The following is a 19,706-nucleotide window of genomic DNA, read 5'->3' as shown; positions in this document are numbered from 1 at the left end:
GCTGCTCTTCCAATGGACCCAAGGTCAATTAGCAGCACCCCCATTTGGGCAGCTCCAGGAGAGTCAATGACTTGGGCCTCCATGGGAACCTGCATTCACACACACATACATACATACATACATACATACATACATACATGCATACATACATGCATACATGCATACATACACACTCACAAAACCACATAGATATATGCACATAAATAAAGTTTTTTAAAGAAAATACTGGTAGGAGTCTCTGCCGCATCCTCCTGCCTGTCGCCATGGCCGCCTACAAGCTAGTGCTGATCCGGCACGGCGAGAGCGCCTGGAACCTAGAGAACCGCTTCAGCGGCTGGTACGACGCCGACCTGAGCCCGGCGGGCCACGAGGAGGCGAAGCGTGGCGGACAGGCGTTGCGAGATGCTGGCTATGAATTTGACATCTGCTTCACTTCCGTGCAGAAGAGAGCAATCCGGACCCTCTGGACAGTCTTGGATGCCATTGACCAGATGTGGCTGCCAGTGGTCAGGACCTGGCGCCTCAATGAGCGACGCTATGGGGGTCTGACTGGTCTCAATAAAGCAGAAACTGCTGCTAAGCATGGTGAGGCGCAGGTAAAGATCTGGAGGCGATCTTACGATGTCCCACCGCCTCCAATGGAGCCTGATCATCCCTTCTACAGCAACATCAGTAAGGATCGCAGGTACGCAGACCTTACTGAGGACCAGCTACCCTCCTGTGAGAGCCTCAAGGACACTATTGCCAGAGCTCTGCCCTTCTGGAATGAAGAAATTGTCCCTCAGATCAAGGAGGGGAAAAGAGTCCTGATTGCGGCCCATGGCAACAGCCTTCGGGGCATTGTCAAGCATCTGGAGGGGCTCTCAGAAGAGGCCATCATGGAGCTGAACCTGCCAACAGGCATTCCCATTGTCTATGAGTTGGACAAGAACTTGAAGCCTGTCAAACCCATGCAGTTCCTGGGAGATGAAGAGACCGTGCGGAAAGCCATGGAAGCTGTGGCTGCTCAGGGCAAGGTCAAGAAGTGAAGGCGAGCAGGCAGACTCCTACCCTAACACCCTCCTCCCTGCCTGTTTACGCCTCCTGCACCCTCCCCCAACACCTGCCACACTGACTACATCTTTAGAATCTTAAGTTTAAGTTGTAGTTGCAGATGGGGACCCATGGCTCCCATTTTCATTTAGTATTTTATCCCCTGCACCCACTCCCTTCATAGAATCTAGTCAGAAAAACACCTCTGGGGTGCAGGTTCTTGGTCCACATCCAGGGACGGCGCCTCTTACCAGGAGAGGTGAGAGGTAGTGATTACTTTTCTTAGTCCTGTGTTTACTAAGGGTCAGCTTTAGGAAGAACCATGCAGTGGTGTAACCAGTGAGAAGCTGCAGCCAAGTTTTGTCCCAGTTAGGTAACTGGGGGCTGTAGCCATTCCAGTAGAAGGTGAAGGTAACTCACATGGAGATTTAAACATACTACCTTCCTATCTGATCCTAAAGGAGCTGCTGGCCCTGGAAGGTTGGGATCAATCCTGTCAAGTCTGTGTTGTTACATTTACTTTTACAAAAAAAAAGGGTACATGTGTATTTATCAGCAGAAAAAGCCCCTCTGCTTTTTCTAGTGGTGATTGAAATAGTTCCATGTGGTCACCAGAAAATAAGCCATTCCTCATATCAGATGGGATAAACTCCGTGTCCTCAAGGGGCAGGAGTGCTTCACGCTGTGTTAGGCTACCTCTGCCTTGCTTTGGAGAGGTGCAGTGCCCCTTGATCATGTCCAGGTTTTGTCTTTCACTGTCTGAATCATGTTCCAGCTGCTTGGCCCTACTATGTGGGTTCAGAACTCGTTTTGGGCATAACTACTAAATCTCTTTCCAGATCAGTATAATAAAGGAGTGATGTGCAAAAAAAAAAAAAAAAAAAAAAAAAAAAAAAAAGAAAATACTGGTAGGAGCATTGACAGTGGTATCTTTATGCCCAATCACACTTTAATAAATGATAGATGCTTTCTTACAGATATTGGCAATTAGATTAGTTCAAAATGCAATATTAGATATATTCACTGGTACCTTCTTTTATAATTTAAAAGGTGATTAATTTTGTACTGTTAATTTCTCCTAACCATCTTTACAATATAGAATTGTGGTAGTTTGAAAGAAAATGGCCCCCATAGGAAGCGGCACTATTAGAAGGTGTGGCTTTGGAGGAGGTGTGGCCTTATTAGATGAAGTGTCTCACTGTACAGGTGTGCTTTAAGGTCTCATATGCTCAAGCCATTCCCAGTGAGTCAGTTCATTTCCTGTTGCCTATAGATCAATATGCAGAACTCTAAGCTCCTTCTCCAAACCACGTCTGCCTACAAGCTGCCATATCCTGCCAAAATGATAACGGACTAAACCTCTGAAATTGTAACCTAGCTCAATTAAAGGTTTTTCTTTATAAGAGTTGCTGTGGTCATGGTATCTCTTCACATCAATAGAAACCTAATTAAGGCAGAAGTTTTCCCAGTAATTGGTTCTATCCAAGATTAAATAACCTTACTGTGTTTATTTCTGTATTTGTAACAGAGCCTCGGTCCTTAGTTGGCCTCCAGATCTTAGCACAACTAACTCTATGATAGAAGTACCATTCATACCATAAAACTCAGCATGCAGACAGTACCACTTGCCAAAATGAAAACAAAGACCCAATCCATCAAATCCCATAATTTTGAGAATGTCTCTAAATGTACTAACCTTGCTTTTTGGCTTCTGCAATTCCACTTCTGGCTAATTGTTCTTGTTAACTCATATTTGTCAACCCAGAACATAGATTCTGTGCTTAAAAGCTCACCCTGAGAAAGGCTTGGGACTACACAGGATCCCTAACACCAAGTGAAGTTGACAACTGGCTAAAACAGACTTATACCCACGTTTGAGAAGTATTCTCTGGAGGCTACCCCACAACAGTACTCTGCGAGCAGGCCATACATGTGCCTAGAAGGGGCTGAAAGGATGCCTTGACTTGCTACTAATGGTTACTCTCTGCTGCAGAGAGCCACACTTACTCTATAATTAGTCTAAACATAAAACTTAACTACTCATCTTCAAAAAACACCTAAGGAATCTTACTGAAAAGCTTACCTTTCTGAGCTTTAGCTGTTATTTCAAAGTATTTGACCGTGAGATCCTGAATAGACAACACAGCCATGTGAGCTTTTCGCTGCCAGTCAGCATCCTCTTTTTGTAGACTCTCAATTCTTCGAGGTCCCAGATAATCATTCTCCATGGAAATCTGCAGAAAGAAAAAGGGGAAAACCTCTCTCTCATTCCTCAAACATTTAATGAATGTTTGTTTATATGACAGCAACTAGTCTGAACACTACTTGTATCCTGCTCTAAGAGAGACATGAGTGATACAAACTGGGTGACTTAATAGCCATGCTGAAGATACCTGCCATGGGACTTTGCCCTCCTTCCACCCTCCATTTCCTTCTACATGTGTGGGAACAATACATAGCAAAGCTTTTGTCATTTCTGAGTGTTGTGATAATGAGCAATTTATTTTTTTGCAATAGTAATATTTTAGGTTAATAATTATTTGTGTAGTAATTATACTTAAAAGCCATTAAATATATTAAAATATAGATTTTAAGACTGATGACACTAAAAATCTGCCCATGTACATACTGAAAATACTCTAATAAATTTTCTTTTATTTATTATTTTCCTTTTTCATGTACTAAGGCCTGGCATATCCCAAGCAAGCACTCTGTCCCTTTAATATAAAAACAAACTAGCTATGTACCAAAGTCACAAACAATAAAATGAACAGAAATGAATTATGTATACATACAATCCTGCTTTATCATCACATACAGAAGACAGATTAAGAAATTAAATAAGAAACATTTAAGTAAGGCATGGTGGCCCAGTACCCCAGCTCTTTAAAGGCTGAAGCATGAGGGGAACGAAAAGTAATAATACTGTTAAGATAATGAAAACCAAGAGTGTTAACATGTGCCTTTAAAACCAGCACTCAGAAAGCAAAGACAGGCCGGTCTGGTCTACATAGCAAGTTTCTGGACAGTCAGGGCTACATATAAAGACTCTGTCTCAAAAGAGGGGGGAGGGGAGCTGGAGACAGCTAAGCAGTTAAGAGTACTAGCTGCTCTTCTAGAGAACCCAGATTCAATTCCCAGCACCCATATGGTGACTCACAACTATCTGTAACTCCAGTCCCAGGGGATCTAACACCCTCTTTTGGCTTCTGTGGGTACCAGGCACCCATGTGGTATACAGATATATATGCAGGCAAAATACCCATATACATTAAATGAAAACAAGCATCAATCAAATCACTGAAAATAATTAATGAATTTCAAAGGTACAAATAAAACAAGTCATATTTTCTAGGTAAAGCAAGAAACACAAATTAACATAATACCCTAAAACTGAAATAAAATTTAATCACCTGGAATTTAATACCCTTCATTTGAAGGGAAGTGGGACTTTAAAAAAGAAAAGACCTAAGATTTACTTTGTGAGTACTGAAATTAATTTTCAAAGGCCATGGCCAAATCTGGGCATTAACAACACAAAAAAAAGCATTTATAAAACCATAATGGTTAGACCAGGCAGCGGTGGCACATGCCTTTAATCCCAGGACTTGGAAGGCAGAGGCAGGTGGATCTCTGTGAATTCAAGACCAGCCTGGTCTACAGAGTATGTTCTAGGAGGGTTAAATGTGATCATCTAAGGTGTACACACCCATGCACACACACTCGTGCACATACAGTCAATGTTCACTAGAGAAAGATAACCAACAGCAAGAGAAGCTAACAACTGCATAAAGAGCTGAGATAGAGGTTGAAGAAGAAAGCTTGAGGAGTAGCTGGAGCTTTTCACACAGAGGGGACAGTAGAGGCGGCTCAGCATGTAAGAAAACTATTGCAGAGGACCTGGGTGTGGTTCCTGGCACCTACATGGTAGTTTGCAACCATCCATAACCATCCATAACCATCCAGTGAGCCAATGCCCTCTTCTGACCTCCATGAGTACCAAGCATAGACATGGTGCACATGCATATATGCAAGCAAACGCACATACATGTAAAATGCAATAAAAAATAAAACACATCAGTTTATGGGGGGATGCAACACACCAGTGTACCAGATGATTCAAAGGGTACAAAAATGAGTAGGATGCAGTAGTCTTCACAGGAATTTATAATACAATGAAAGGGGGATGTATTAGTGATGCAGAATTCATTTATTTATTTACTTATTTGCAAAATCAGAAGACATGGTTGTTATTAATTAACCATAATACTGTTCACAGATACCTTACCAAATCAATAATGCATTTAAATGATCATGGTGTGGCATGCTGAAATGCCGGGTGCTACAGAGGCCTTTTCGACTCATCTTCAAGTCCATCCTCCTACTATCTTGTAATGTTCAGTTTGGAATCTGCAAACCCTTTTCAGGTCCTGTCAATGGAAAGGTTGGATGGAGGGAGATGCCCTTCTTTCTTCTCTCTGCATACCTTTAACCCTGTTGTGCCTGTAGGCATCATCTCAGCCTTGGTTTTATACTTCAGGACTAGCAGTTCCTTCCTCAACAACAAAATCAAGCTGCAGCTTTTTCAACCCCAGCCTCATAATGCAACTTTATGATTTCCACCAAGACAGCCAGTACCAGCACACCAAGTACCGTATCCTTAGTGAGCTGGATCTCTCCATCAAGGCTACTATAAGAAGCAACATCCTTTTTAGAAGGACGTGGCTCCAGGGGATCAGCCTTCTGTGCTTAACTCAGTAAATCCAGTCCCTTTCCTTTGTTCTTTCACCTCTAAAAGTGGTGGCTCTTTTTATAATTGCTTCCTTTGAGGTAGTTTACTTTCTTGCCTTAATTGCCTGCTTTACTTTATGCCTAGTTAACAAATCCTAGTATTAGAACACTCACTGTTAAAGTTACTATCTTGATTTTCTGATCAAACCCCAACAGACTTAACTACAGAATAGAAACTCAATAAACACAAAAAAAAAAAACAAAACAAAACAAAAAACGGCCTAACTCAAAGCTCAGAACATGAGGTGAGGAAGGAAATCATTTCCACCTGCATGAATGAATGTCATACCTCCCATCAACAGGCAAAAGGAAAGGATGGACACCTAGAAAACTGAGATTCTAATTGGGGTTTTTGTGGGAGGAGGTTAAAAACCAAACAGAACAGTCTATTCATCTGAAGATAGCTTGCCCACTGCTAGATTAGCACTTGCCTGTCCTCACCTCACAACAACAACAACAATCACACACACACACACACACACACACACACACACACACACACACACCTCCTGCACTGCATATTTTCTGTGGCTTGGTGGATGGCTTTTGAACTCAGCAGCTATAATGCTGCAACCAACTGCTAGAAACCTTGTCTAATCATTTTCCTGTACTCAAGGCACTGAGCAACAATCCTCTCTTAACTTCTTTTCCTAACTTGGGAAACTGGAAGATGTCGCAGCAGCCCTGTTCAGCTGGATTGTGTGCTGAAAACAATGACAGCTCTGTTTGGAATTTCAAGGCTAGAAAGAAAACAGAGCCTGTTTTAACATGGAAAAAGGTGTGTGTCAGTTTAGGTAGCCAGGAGAATAAGACTAATTTATAAATACAAATTCTCTGGCATGGAACTCTCTATTATAAAAGTACATCATTGCTAGGATACTGTGGTTTTATAAGCTTTTATTATAATATTTCTGTGTGTTGTTAAGATACTGGGAAAATATAGCTTAAGATTCTTTGATGAAGCAAATGCCAACACAGATTTATGAATATACTTATTGACAGTGTAGCACAATGTAACTTTTCTAGGCACTGGGGCTGCCTATTAAATGATAAGCAATTATCAAGAACTTTTTAAAAGACTTACTTTCATTTTTTAATTTGTGTATGAGTGTGTGTGTGAATGTGGGAGAGAGGAGAGAGGAGAGAGGAGAGAGGAGAGAGAGAGAGAGAGAGAGAGAGAGAGAGAGAGAGAGAGAGAGAGAGAGAGAGAGAGAGAGAGAGAGAGAGAGAGAGAGAGAGAGTGCCAGTGAAGGCCAGAAGAGGGCATTGGATCCCCTGGAGTTACAGGTGGTTATGAACCACCATTATGGGTGTTGAGAACCAAATTAAGATCCTCTGGAAAAGCAGTAAGCATTCCCTCCAGCCCCATCAGAGTTTCTGAATACACAGCCCAGACTGTAAATAGATGCACCTGCAATCCTAGCTACCTGGGATGCCAGCAGAGCAGATACAAAGTTCAAGGCCAGAATGGGCAGTGGAAAGCTGAGGATGCAGCTCTGTGGCAAAGTATCTGAGTGACTTCAAAAGACCCTGGATTTGATTCCCTACCATACACCTTGTAAAAGACTAGTATCCAAATATGAGAAGTCAATTAAAATGGGCAAAGGGCCTAAGACATATAGCTAACTGGCACATGAAAAATATTCTATATCACTAGTCATCAGGGAAATTAAGTCAAACCCATAATGAGTTATGATATCACTCCTATTTAAATGGGTATTATCCAAAAGACAAACGATCACAAATGTTAGAAAGGAGATGAAAAAAGGGTAGGTTTTTGCAAACTGTTGGTGGGAACTATTACTGTTAAAACTATTATGGTAACTCCTCAGACAATTAGAAACAGACCACATGTTCTTCCAGTTCTACTTTTAAGTATATGGCCACGGACTTGATGGCAGCATGCTGAGATATGAGGTTCCAGTGTTAACTTTGCATTACAGTAGTAAAGAGATGGAATGAATGCGTGTGTCCATCAACAAACGGATAAAGGAAACATGGACATGCATATGTATTCTCACACACACACACACACACACACACACACACACAAATGTCATTCAGCCTTTAACAAAGAGTAGAATGGTACTAACTCGTGTTGAAGAGAGCGATGTGAGGCTTAGGGAAGATTTAAGTAAAGGACACAAAATTTCAGTTAGGAAGACTAAGTTAAAGAGATGTTACAACACAGTAAAATATATTTACCAATATGTAATATTTTTTAAAAACATAACAGCAAATCTTAAGTGTTCTCACCAAAATTTAGTAAAGTATATAAGATGTTAACTAGTTCAGTTTAGTCCTTCTAATTGTTTTTTGTTTGTTTTTATTGAGACAGAATTTCTCTGTGTAATATCCCCAATTGTCTAGGAACTTGCTTTGTATACCAGGCTGGCCTCAAACTCAGAGATCCACTTGCCTCTGCTTCCTGAATGCTGGGATAAAAGAGTATGCACCACCACGCCCAATTTAGCCCTTGTACAGCGCATAAATAAAATATAAACTATTACTGTAGGTGAAATTTTATTCTTAGGTTAAATGTTAACCTTAAATAAAAATAAATTGTAAAGGCACTGCTAAAATTGATTTTATTCAATATACTAATTAAATGATATCTCACTACTATGTCTTTCTAATCCCCAAAGGTTCATCTGTTGCAAACTTGGTTCCCAGGGTGATGGTGATGGGGAGGGGACTAACAAGAGTCTCTCAGTTCAGCTTAGCCCACCCTCAGAGAGAATGTGAGTTGGCTGACTGACTGCATGGTCTTATGCTCATATTTGCACTCCTATTACTGCAACCACCAAAAGGTGATATTACTGATGCCCTTACCAAAGCCTGCACCATGATTTAGACTACTAATTCATCTTTCCTAGGTGTTAAAAGGAGCCTGTCTTGGACATTTTGCTGCAGTAACAGAAAACAGACCAGCTACTGACATACTATAAACATTATTGAGTCTTCCAATCTATTAATGTGCAACACCTCTAAAGTTAGCCTTTCTATAATTTCTGCAAAGTTCTCGTGCTTATTTGTTCTTTGCTACTGGGGACTGGATCCCAGGGCAATAGGTACAGGTACTCTACTACAGTGACCTCAGCATTATTTTACAATTCTTACTCTAAAGTATTTCCGTGTATTTTAGTGTATTCAGTATTTATTACTGAAAGTTTTATGTACAAGGATTCCTAATGTAAGTGGCATTTTAAAATTTTGAATTGTTCACATCTAGAAGACAATATGCAAGCAAATCTTTCATATTGACTGTTACATACTCTTTCTAACAGCTCTTTAAAGTTCCTTAGAACTAGCCAAGTAGTGGTAGCGCATTCCTTTAATCTCAGCACTCGGTTGGCAGAGACAGGTGGATCTCTGTGAGTTCAAGGCCAGCCTGCTCTACAGAGCGAGTTCCAGAACAGCCTTGAAAGCTACAGAGAAACCTTTGTCTTGAAAAAAAAAAAAACAAAATACAAAGGTTCCTTACAACTTTCTACATGATCTTTCTAAAAAAAAAAAAAATGAACTGACTTTTCACTTTTTCCAATTTATGTAGTATTTTTACGTTTTTGTATTTTATTATAACTTTTTTGTATTATACTTTCACATATTATTTTATAGACTTTTTGGACTGCTTAGGCCTCTAGAATAATACTGAGTAAAGAAGTGTGAGGGGACTGAAATGGAAGTGGCTATGGTGATACATGCCTTAATCCCAGCACTCCGGAGGCAGAGGCAGGAAATTCTGAGCCTGGTCTACATAGTAAGCTCCAGGACAGCCAGGACTACATAAAAAGAGACCCTGTAACAAAATGAAACAAAACAATCTCTCTCTCCACACACAATATATATGTCTACTACTTTCTTAAAAACAACAAAAAACAAACATTTAGACAAAGTTTCCAAAACCTAGCCAGGGTTAGGTTTCACAGACTTTTGTCTAAATTTTGTCTGTTTCACACTTATTCTTAATCTTCTTTTTGGTCTTTTTTTCCCTTAACACACTTTTGTTTTATGGAGCTAAACCCTCTACCACTGTTTTTTTCTAGTGTCTTCACCATGAACCTTCAATGGTTATTTTAGAACCCTCTCTAACAAATACTTACTGTCATAAATATTTCTGAGCTTCAAGTGTCATACCTGATGTCTTGTCAAGGGTGAAGAGCAAAGTCAGTTCTCCCAGAAACATTAAGAAGTCCACCCAAAGTACAGTAAGGTCCACACAAGGCAACCCTTTTGGAAACATGGGAACAAAAGCAATACAGACTGAACTAACCAAAACCTCTATAAACTACCAGGCAGAAAATACATTTAAGCCAGGCATTGGTGGAGCAAGCCTTTAATCCCAGCACTTGGGAAGCAGAAAACCAGAAAGAAAAAAATTATAAAAATTATTGACTCTTAATAGTTTTGGTTCTGAGCCTAGTCTTTAACGGCTGAGCCATCTCTCAAGCCCACCAGACTGATGTGCCTCCAAAGTGACTCTTCGCCACATCAAATGAAATCTTCAGATTAAGGAGCTAGTAGGCAAAACCCAGGCCTTGTGTACGGAAACCCGTATTCTGGTATCCAAGAAAGTTCTCCTCCTCCTCCCAGCCCACTTGTTGATAAAATCCGTGAGCAGACCTTGGAGAAGCAGCAAATGCAGATCAGTTGTTTGGAATGTCCAGTTTGTGGCAAAGTCTTTCCACCGAGAGAGGAGCAGATCTTTGAAGACCATGTGTTCTACCACTCTTTCTGAGTGTGCCAGCCCGTGGGTCTATGCTGCATCAGATTTCACAGTGTAGAACACTTTCTGCTGTGAGCTATCTGAGCGGAGAAGCCTGTGTAACAGGAAGTCACTAGGGGTTCACTCCGCTGATGCCTGCAAAGGAGGGTTGTGCCCACTGTCTGTAGGATGGTGTTGACAGCAGCTGTGTCTGCCCTGTCCATGTCCTCACTGCAGCGTCAGCCTTTCTCCTGCAGTGCCCTTCATCCTCAGTCTCCAGGACAGGGCCTGCTGATCCACAGCAGCTGACCCACACTAAGTCACTGTCTTCCTGCTGTCCCCCTGCATTCCCAGTTGGGGCGTGAGTGCATTGGTGCCAGTCCTCAGTCCTAACCCAGAAGGTAGGAACAGGATTGGAAGTGGAGAATTTCTTCATTTTCCTCAGTCCTTTCTTCAACCAATTGCCTCAAATTATCCCAAAATGGTACAGCAGAGAACTCAGATTCCAAAGATTTATCAGCTTCCAAAAGCAACAATTTCTGTCTTGTTTTATTTGTGAAGACAAGGCTTGACTATAGCCCTGGCTGACCTGGAACTCTCTGTATAGAATAGATCGCCTGCCCATGTCACCAGAGTGCTGGCCTCTAAGGCATGCACCACCACATCTGCTGAGAAGTGCCCTATGCTTCACTTACAAAAAGCCTCATTTCTAGCAGGATGTGATGATGTGGATCTGTATTCCAGCAGCTGAGAGGCTGAGGCAGGAGGATTATGAGTGCAAAGACACCTGAACTACACAGTGAGGCTTTCTCTCAGGAAAAATGGGGAGGGGCAGGGAAAAGTCTTCTTTCTTTCTAAACACTTCTGATTGGCATTTTCTGATCCTTTCTATACATACAACATGTGTTATTATGTTGTAGATATGGAAAGTTTTTTTTCTTACTCTAGTTGACCTGAAATTCATGTGTAGCCCTGGCTGGCCTGGACATTGGCAATCCTGCTGAATCACCTTCCAAAGTACTGAGGCGATGGGCCTGAGCCACTGCTCCCAGGCTGTTAGTCTCTTAGTGACAATTAGGAATAATTAGGAGGCATATGGGCTTGCAGCTTTATCAATAGTTATTTATTTGTATGAATAATGACTATTATTAATCTCTTAATATTCTAAATAAATTACTCTTTGTAAGGACAAAAAAACTATCAATTCAATAACATAATGCATAGGAAAATGTAGCTGTAGAATAAATTCCAGTGTTAGTAATAGCAAAGTGGAAAGTATATATTCTACTACTTTCCCTACTTCAAGACTTTTCTTAAGGCAGTTTTTTAAAATATTTATTTATTTGTACAGCATTCTGCCTACATGTATCCCTGCAGGCCAGAAGAGGGCACCAGATTTAGATCTCATTACAGATGGTTGTGACCCACCATGTGGATGCTGAGAATTGAACTCAGGACCTCTGGAAGAGCAGCCAGTGCTTTTAACTGCTTAGCCATCTTTCCAGCCCCTGCTTCAAGACTTTTAAAGTTGTAATTATCTCTACACACAATACACATTTGCACCAATGGGTCAGAGTGAAACATGTTTCTACCTCTATTTTAGGTAATAATTTATCTTCATAAACTAAGATAAAATAATTTCTAGGAATTAAGGTGGTAAAGGGGCTGTCTAAAACATAAATCCCTAGGTTCAATTTAACCACTGCAAAAAAAATTGTAATCAGGGATTTTAAAATTTTATTGATATAGCTAGCTTGGTTATAATCCAAAGTCTCAATTATTGTGCCAGTTAGTTTTATGTCAACTCGATACAAAGACAGTTATTTTGAAAGAAGGAGCCTCAACTGAGAAAACACCCCCTTACTGGATTATCCAGTGGGTAAACCTCTAGTGTACTTACTTGATTGATGACTGGAATGGGAGGACACAGCTCCCTGTGGGCAGTGTCATCCCTAAGTTGGTGGTCCTGGGTGCTATAAGAAAGCAGGCTGAGCAAGCCATGAGGAGCAAGCCCGTGAGCAGCACCCTTCCATGGCCTCACATCAGCTCCTGCCTCCAGGTTCCTGCTCTGTTTTGAGTTCCTGTTCTGACTTCCCTCAGTGATGGACTGTGATGGGGAACTTTAAGCTGAAAAAGTCCTCTTCTTCCAAAGTTATTTTCAGTCATGGTGCTTTATCACACCAAAAGAAATGCTAATAACTAAATAATATCATATCCACGTGATACTATGTAATTAGCAATTATTTTTAGTTTTTACTTTACAACAAATACCTTGTCAAAGCAATTATAATTCCTTTTTTACAATGTGTATATTTCTAACTTAATAGTAACTAGCAATAATAAATAATTTTAAGACATTCTTTAGAATTACAGTCACCTAAATTGGTGATTATTACTAGCCACAGACAAGGACATGAGTAATTTGTGTAATAGTACCTCTTAACATATTCATCTGACACTCTATGTAAACTGTAAGTAGTACCATCCCTAGGCTGGCAGTCCTGGATCAATAAGGACTCACTAACTAGGTGTAGTAAATTATTAGGAAATATGCCTGCATGTAACAAGCATTCATAAGCACAAAAAATAAAATAGTAGTGGTTGATGGTGTGAGAACCAATAACCTGTAACAAATAAAGTCAAATACCACGTTGTACCTTAAAGAAAGTTACAAATTAACTAAATATGTTTCTCCTCAGTTTCCCAAGAAAAATGGAATAAGCAGCGATAAATAGCCCACTCATTCAGTCTATAGATTTTCTCAAATGAATAGTCAATACACACGTGTTAATTAATTACTATAACTCTAAGAGCAAACCTAAAATTTAAACAGAAATGCTGAATTACAAAAGTGATGTCTGCAAATACTGCAAGCAGCCCAGTACTGGGGACACCTTTCAGGGTAGATTCTCAAAAAAATGTCTTCAGTTGATTTTTAAGCGTAAATTCTAATATCCAGTCTAGGGTTTCTGACATCCTTTTAATCCAAGTGCCAAATTTATTTTAAAATAACTGGCAATTCAGTATTTTTCAGAAGTTCAAGTAAGAGTACAACAATACGTGTACTTATTGTCCCAACAAAGGACCTTAGCAAGGAAAGCCAAGAATCTGTTTGCATTATTTAAAAGCTTCTTTCGTAATTAAAATATGTAACTAGCTAGCCAGCCTCAGAACTAGAGTGGTTACAGTTTATGCTTTAAAAAAAAAAAAAAAACTACCTTGATCTGTTGTCTTCGCAGCATGGCAAGCTCTCGCATGTCTCGGAATGGCTGAAGTAAATACTGGTAGAGTTCAGTTGTAGCCTCTGCAAGACAGCTGTAGGCTTCATCCTCCATCTGATATAAGTCCAAAAGCTCCACCATGCTCTCTATAGTCTTGTGCTTGTCCAAGAGCTGCAAACAAAAAGTTTCAATGCTAAGAAAACTAAATCCGGTAACCGATAATAAATACTGTACTTGATTTTGACCCAGAATCAAGAGGTTACTAAACAGACGATTTGCATGTTATCACTCCTCTCCATATTTTAAGTGTCTTACTATATATAAGAGACCTGACTCATTAGGGGTGAAGGAGTACATACTACCTTCCTGTCTTTAATCCTCATCTAGTAGTGCTCTCTAATCATATAATGAAACAAAATAATATCAAAAAAACCACTTTATTACTGTGCTGGTGAGTTGCTGACACAAATCTACATACATTTGGGAAGAAGGACTCTCAACTGAGGATTGCCTCCATCAGACTAGCCTGTGGACATGTCCATGGGGGCATTTTCTTCCTTACTAATTGATGCAGGAGGCTCAGCGATGCCATCCTGGACAACGGGCCTGAGTTAATAAGGTAGCTGAGCAGAAGCTATGGAGAAGCTTAATGTAATCCTTATCTATAGAGTGAGTGGGAAAGTTACCTCAGCTACATGAGCTCCTCTGTCAAAAACTACCACCAGCACAAAGTACGCACACAGCTAAAAGTAACAGCTAAACCCCAGCACCTTCCTTCCAAGTATCAAGACAGACCTGTTTTAGGCCATAAATAAGTTTTAAACTGAACAGAACAGAACTAGAGTATTAAGAACTTTAAAAAAAACACACACAGTGAAATTACAATAGCTGGAAAGCTCTCAAAACTCTAAGTTAGGGACTGGAGAGATGGCTCTGCACTGGCTGTTCTTACAAAGGAGCTCTGTTCAGACCCCAGCAATGAGTTCTAATTTGAGTCAAGAGTGCCCACCTTCACCATGACCTACCACTCCAAGGATGCTGCCCGCTACACACATCAGAAACAATAAAAACAGTAGGGAAGGATCAAACCAGACTTTCTTTGGTGGGGGCAGGCATCCTAAATTTTTAATGAATCATAAGCTATTCATTTATACCTGCAAAGGCAATAAATCCTTGAAAGAAAAAGTAGATGAATTTTATCTTTAATTCTACTTGAAAATGAAACACTTTTGTTAAAATTATTAAACACCATGTTTCACAAACACCAAAATAAGAAATGAGAAAAAACAAATGACAGCAACATGTCTAAGTAACAAAACTCTCCCTCTTCCTTCATTGTTACTTAACTATGAAATCTACAACAATTCAAAATTAGAAAACCTCAGCTACTAAGTAGGCTTCTTTGAATTCTGCTTTCAAGAACACCAAAGTCAATGTGGTGCCAATACTTACAGATACTACTTTCTGCCAAAATAAATGTACAAGAACTAAGGCAGAAATCAGTTTTCAAGTATTAAAATACTTATCTAGCATTTCCTGACATGACTTTTACTCTCTAACAGGGCAATACTCAACAATGCAGCAACTAAACGTAATACTCTTGCAGAAACCCAGGGCATCTCACCTAACAATACTAATTTATTAATCTGTGTTTGCTATAAAGTTTCATGTTTTTCCAACACTAGATTTCTTTAAAAGCAATGATAACTGCATTTTAAATTCAATTATATTTCTAGTTTAATCTAAGTAATCTTAAATGAAAAGCGCTTAAAACCACAACACAATTGAAATTGTAACTCATGATAAAGGAATTCAATGAGAACTGGCACATGGGGTGAGTGCTCACCAATATACCTAGTACAGTGAACAGGAGAGCAAAAAAAGGAGAGGGAAGGAAGGCAAGCACTATTCAACTAAGGAAAAACTGGAAAAGTTCAGAGAATAAGCACACTGCTTTGGACACTCGCAGGTTATAAACTGTGACATACACATGAGTAGAAAGAAATCATGACAATTAGAATATTTGGATTATTGAGGCTGTCAGGGATACAGAAGAACAGAGAATTTAAAATATGAGAAGTATCTAAATGAGGCTAATAAAAGCTTGAGAAATTTGAAAGCATTCACTGAGACACCAAGAATGCAGCTGTACCTGGATATGAGTAAAACATCCCTGCGAAGTATTTTCTAAGGGCTCAAAGGCAATCAGCACAAACACAGCAACAGAAGAGATAAGTAGAGAAGTGGGGGCGGGAAAGTAAAGCTCTGTATTCTTTCTGCTTCAAGATCTGACTTGAAGGCTGGAGAGCACTGGCAGCTCTCCCAAAGGGCCCCTAGTCAGCACCCACAGCAGCTCAAAACCACCCGTGTCTGTAACTCCAGACCTACATCATCTAATACCCTCTCTTCTGGTCTCCACAGGCACTATATACACACGGGGTGGTACAGACATACAAGCAGGCTGAACACCTATAAACATAATTAATAAAGGTTTGGGGTTTGTTTTTTTACTGACAAAGCTCTTCAGCAATTTTAGGGAATTACTCCACAAACAGAGAAGACACAAAGTAAAAATTTACCAAGCATAACACATAAGACACAAAGTAAAAATTTACCAAGCATAACACATAACTACCTAAGCCTAATAAGTAAAACAAATATGTGTGTGTGTGTGTGTGTGTGATTGAGGGTTGAACCTTGTTTACACAAGCTAAGCAAACACTTCATTACTTACTTGTATTTCCAATCCTTCTTCCCTTTGTCCTTGAGACAGTCTCATACAGCTCAGACTAGCCTTGAACTCTCTAAGCATCCAAACTGGACCTTGAGCTGAACTTCTGATCCTTCTGCCCCTACCTCCCAAACACTGAGCATCTGAACCCAGGGTTTTCTGCACCGGAGACAAGCATTCTGCCAACAGAGATATCCAGCTTTTTTTGAAAGGGTCTCACTACACAGCTCTGGCTAACCTGCTATGTAGACAGATCCTCCTGCCTCTGCCTCCTTAAGAGTGGTAGGATTAAAGATGAACCATCATGTTCACCCCCACTCCCCAGTTTTTTGTTCTGCCAAAGTCTTTAGGTTACTTGGGCTCCTCCTGTAGCTCAAATAGGGGTTGAACTTGCAATTCTACTCCAGTCTCCTAAGCAGCTGGGATTACAAGCTTGCATCAAACCCCTCTAGACATCTTTCAATTTGTTTCCATCTCACAGTAATCCTGTTAAGAATGGCTCTTACCCTAAGAGATTTCAACCTTAAGTCTAAAGTCTGCTTAATGAAAAATTCCTCAAACACAAGGACATACAGTTTCCTTTAGTTTCTTAAAGGAGTTGCTAACAACTTAAATTTCTTTTTCAGGTGAGCTCACAGACCTAATAAGGAGAAGAGTGGGTCTAGAAGGAGGAGCAGAAGGAAAAAAGGTGAGGACGGGGAGACAGTGAAACCGGTACAAAGTCACAGAAGAATAAATGAGTGTTCTATTACATAGGTCACTACTATGTAGTTACTACAGGTTCATATAATCCAAAATAACAAAGATTTTAAAGAACTAAATGTATGAGATGATACCTGAATATCCGTATTAGATCAGTATGTAATATATAAATGTACCAAACTACTAGCTAGTGCCATAGAAACATAATGATTGAGAATAAAAGAAACAACTGCCTCTTTTCTTCAGAAATGGGTACTAGAATCATCTTTCTAACTACATGAGATACACTTTGTCACTATGATTAAAAAAAAAAAACTGGCACAGACAGCAGCAATCCCAGCACAATTACAATGCCATCACACCCTAAGCTTTCATACTCATCACTGACTCACACACAACTTTTAATCCTGCAAGACCCATTCATTGATACTGCCTTACACAGAGACACATTTTTACAGTGCCCCTTCTGTTTGGATACACAAATGTTCATTGTGTTATAACTGGTTACTGAATTCCATATAGTTGTATGTTATGCAGAATGTAACTTAGAAGCAACAGACCACAGCATGTGGCTTAAGTGTACAGTGCAATAACACCTACATTTATGTAAGGACAGTGTAAGAAACTGACTTATACCACTCCTTCCCAAATAGGAAGATACTTTCAAAGAAACTGACATATAAAATTACGCTTCACAAGCATAAAACTCTGGGGGAATGACTCAGTCATTCAACTATGCAAACAAAGGACCTGAGTTCAGATACCTACCACCCACATAAGAACCCAGACAAAAAGTCTGTGCCTGGTGGTATGCACTTATAATCCCAACGCTGGGGAGGCAAAGACACAGATTCCTGAAGCTCAAGGGCTTAGCCTGTGTCATAAAGTAAGGTGGAGAGCAACTGAGGAAGTCACCCAGCACTGACCTCTGGCCTCCACAGGCAAACACACACACACACACACACACACACACACACACACACACACACACACACACACACACACACACACACCAGCACGTATATAATGTAAACTAAGTAAGTCATAAAACTGGGCTGGACATGGTGGAGCACGTCTACTAAATAGAGCCAAGAGGATCAGAAGTTCAAGGTCACCTCTGGCTATATGAGACCCTGTCTCTAAACAAAACTCTTTTGAAAAGCATGCCAAAAGTAAAGATGGAAGTCAATTACAGGGAGTTCTCAACTCTCAGAAAAGTCATACCCTAAAGGCACATTATATATTCTCCCACAAAGACAGTATTTTTTGACTGCACAATCCATGACTACTCAAGACCAAGGTAAACATGTATAAGTGAAATTTTAAAAAAACAAAACATTTTGCAAGAGCAAATAATAAAATACTGATGAAAACAGCCAGCACTTAAAAAGTAGAAAGTACGGCTCTCCCTGTAAGCAACCTGAGGTAACCTGTGAAGATGGTTCGCTACTTTCTCAACCCAGAAAACCCTACAAAATCATGCAAGTCAAGAGGTTCAAATCTCCAGGTTCACTTTAAGAATACCCGTGAAACTGCCCAGGCCATCAAGGGTATGCATATCTGGAAAGCCACTAAATGTCTGAAGGATGTCACTTTGAAGAAGCAATGTGTGCCGTTCCGGCCGTACAATGGTGGAGTCGGCAGGTGCGCCCAGGCCAAACGGTGGGGCTGGACACAGGGTCTAGACGTAGATTCTCTGGTCACCGAACACATCCAGGTGAACAAAGCACCTAAGATGCATCGACAATCTTACAGAGCTCACGGCCGGATTAACCCATACATGAGCTCCCCCTGCCACATCGAGATGATCCTCACGGAAAAGGAACAGATTGTTCCAAAGCACAGAAGAGATATCCCAGAAAAAAATGAAGAAACAAAAACTTACAGCACTGGAATAAATTCAGCATAAACTAAATGTAGATAAAAGTTAAAGAAAAAAAAGAAGAAAGCAGGAAAAAATTAGAACAGATGAGTATAATGCAGTGGCTTTCAACCTTTCTAACACTGCAACCCTTTAATACAATTCCTCATGTTGTGACGACCCCAACCATAAAATTATTTTGTTGCCACTTCATAATTATAGTTTTGCTGCTGTTGTGAATAGTAATGTAAATATCTGATATGCAAGATATCTGATGTAAGGTGGAGACCCATAGGTTGAGAACCACTGGAATAATGTGCAGTAAAGTTTAAGGAGCTACATTTTTTGGTTTGGTTTGGTTATGGTTTTTCAAGACAGGGTTTCTCTGGCTGTCCTGGAACTTGATTTGGAGACTCAAACTCAGAGATCCACCCACTACTGTTCCAAATGCTGAGACTAAAGGTGTATGACACTATCAACCAGCTACATTGTCGTTTTTATGTTTTGTTTTTAATTGTTTTACTTTGAGACAGTGTCTCTATGCAGCACTGACTGTCTGTAGCTCATCATATAGACCAGGCTGGCCTGGATCTTATAGAGATCTGCCTGCCTCTGCCTCTCTCCTAGTACTGGGATTAAAGGTGTAGGCTACCATGCCTGGCT

The 19,706-nt window shown here is 40.2% G+C and overlaps 2 protein-coding genes across 2 annotated transcripts in view; one reads left to right on the top strand and one right to left on the bottom strand.

Moving 5' to 3' along the window:
• The window catches only part of Jmy (junction mediating and regulatory protein, p53 cofactor), a 60,259-nt gene that overhangs the window by 30,963 nt on the left and 9,590 nt on the right, over positions 1-19,706 (bottom strand). Inside the window, exons 2-3 of the mRNA XM_005065652.4 lie at positions 13,747-13,920; positions 3,116-3,266 (exon numbers count right to left, since the gene is read on the bottom strand). Coding sequence (XP_005065709.1) covers positions 3,116-3,266; positions 13,747-13,920 — 325 coding nt within the window. The remainder of the gene's footprint in view (positions 1-3,115; positions 3,267-13,746; positions 13,921-19,706) is intronic.
• LOC121133188 (phosphoglycerate mutase 1-like) lies at positions 240-1,557 on the top strand. Its single transcript, XM_040729080.1, has one exon. The coding sequence runs from the start codon at positions 264-266 to the stop codon at positions 1,026-1,028; it is 765 nt and encodes a 254-aa protein (XP_040585014.1). The 5' UTR covers positions 240-263; the 3' UTR covers positions 1,029-1,557.

This window comes from Mesocricetus auratus, unplaced genomic scaffold, assembly GCF_017639785.1.
Source record: "Mesocricetus auratus isolate SY011 unplaced genomic scaffold, BCM_Maur_2.0 Super-Scaffold_100020, whole genome shotgun sequence".
Lineage (NCBI taxonomy): Eukaryota > Metazoa > Chordata > Mammalia > Rodentia > Cricetidae > Mesocricetus > Mesocricetus auratus.
Note: the sequence above shows the minus strand (reverse complement) of the source record. Positions and strands in the feature narration are given on the sequence as shown.

What these genes read in the sequence shown, in the direction of transcription:
- LOC121133188 (XM_040729080.1), top strand. Translation starts at nt 264, where the DNA reads ATGGCCGCCTACAAGCTAGTGCTGATCCGGCACGGCGAGAGCGCCTGG.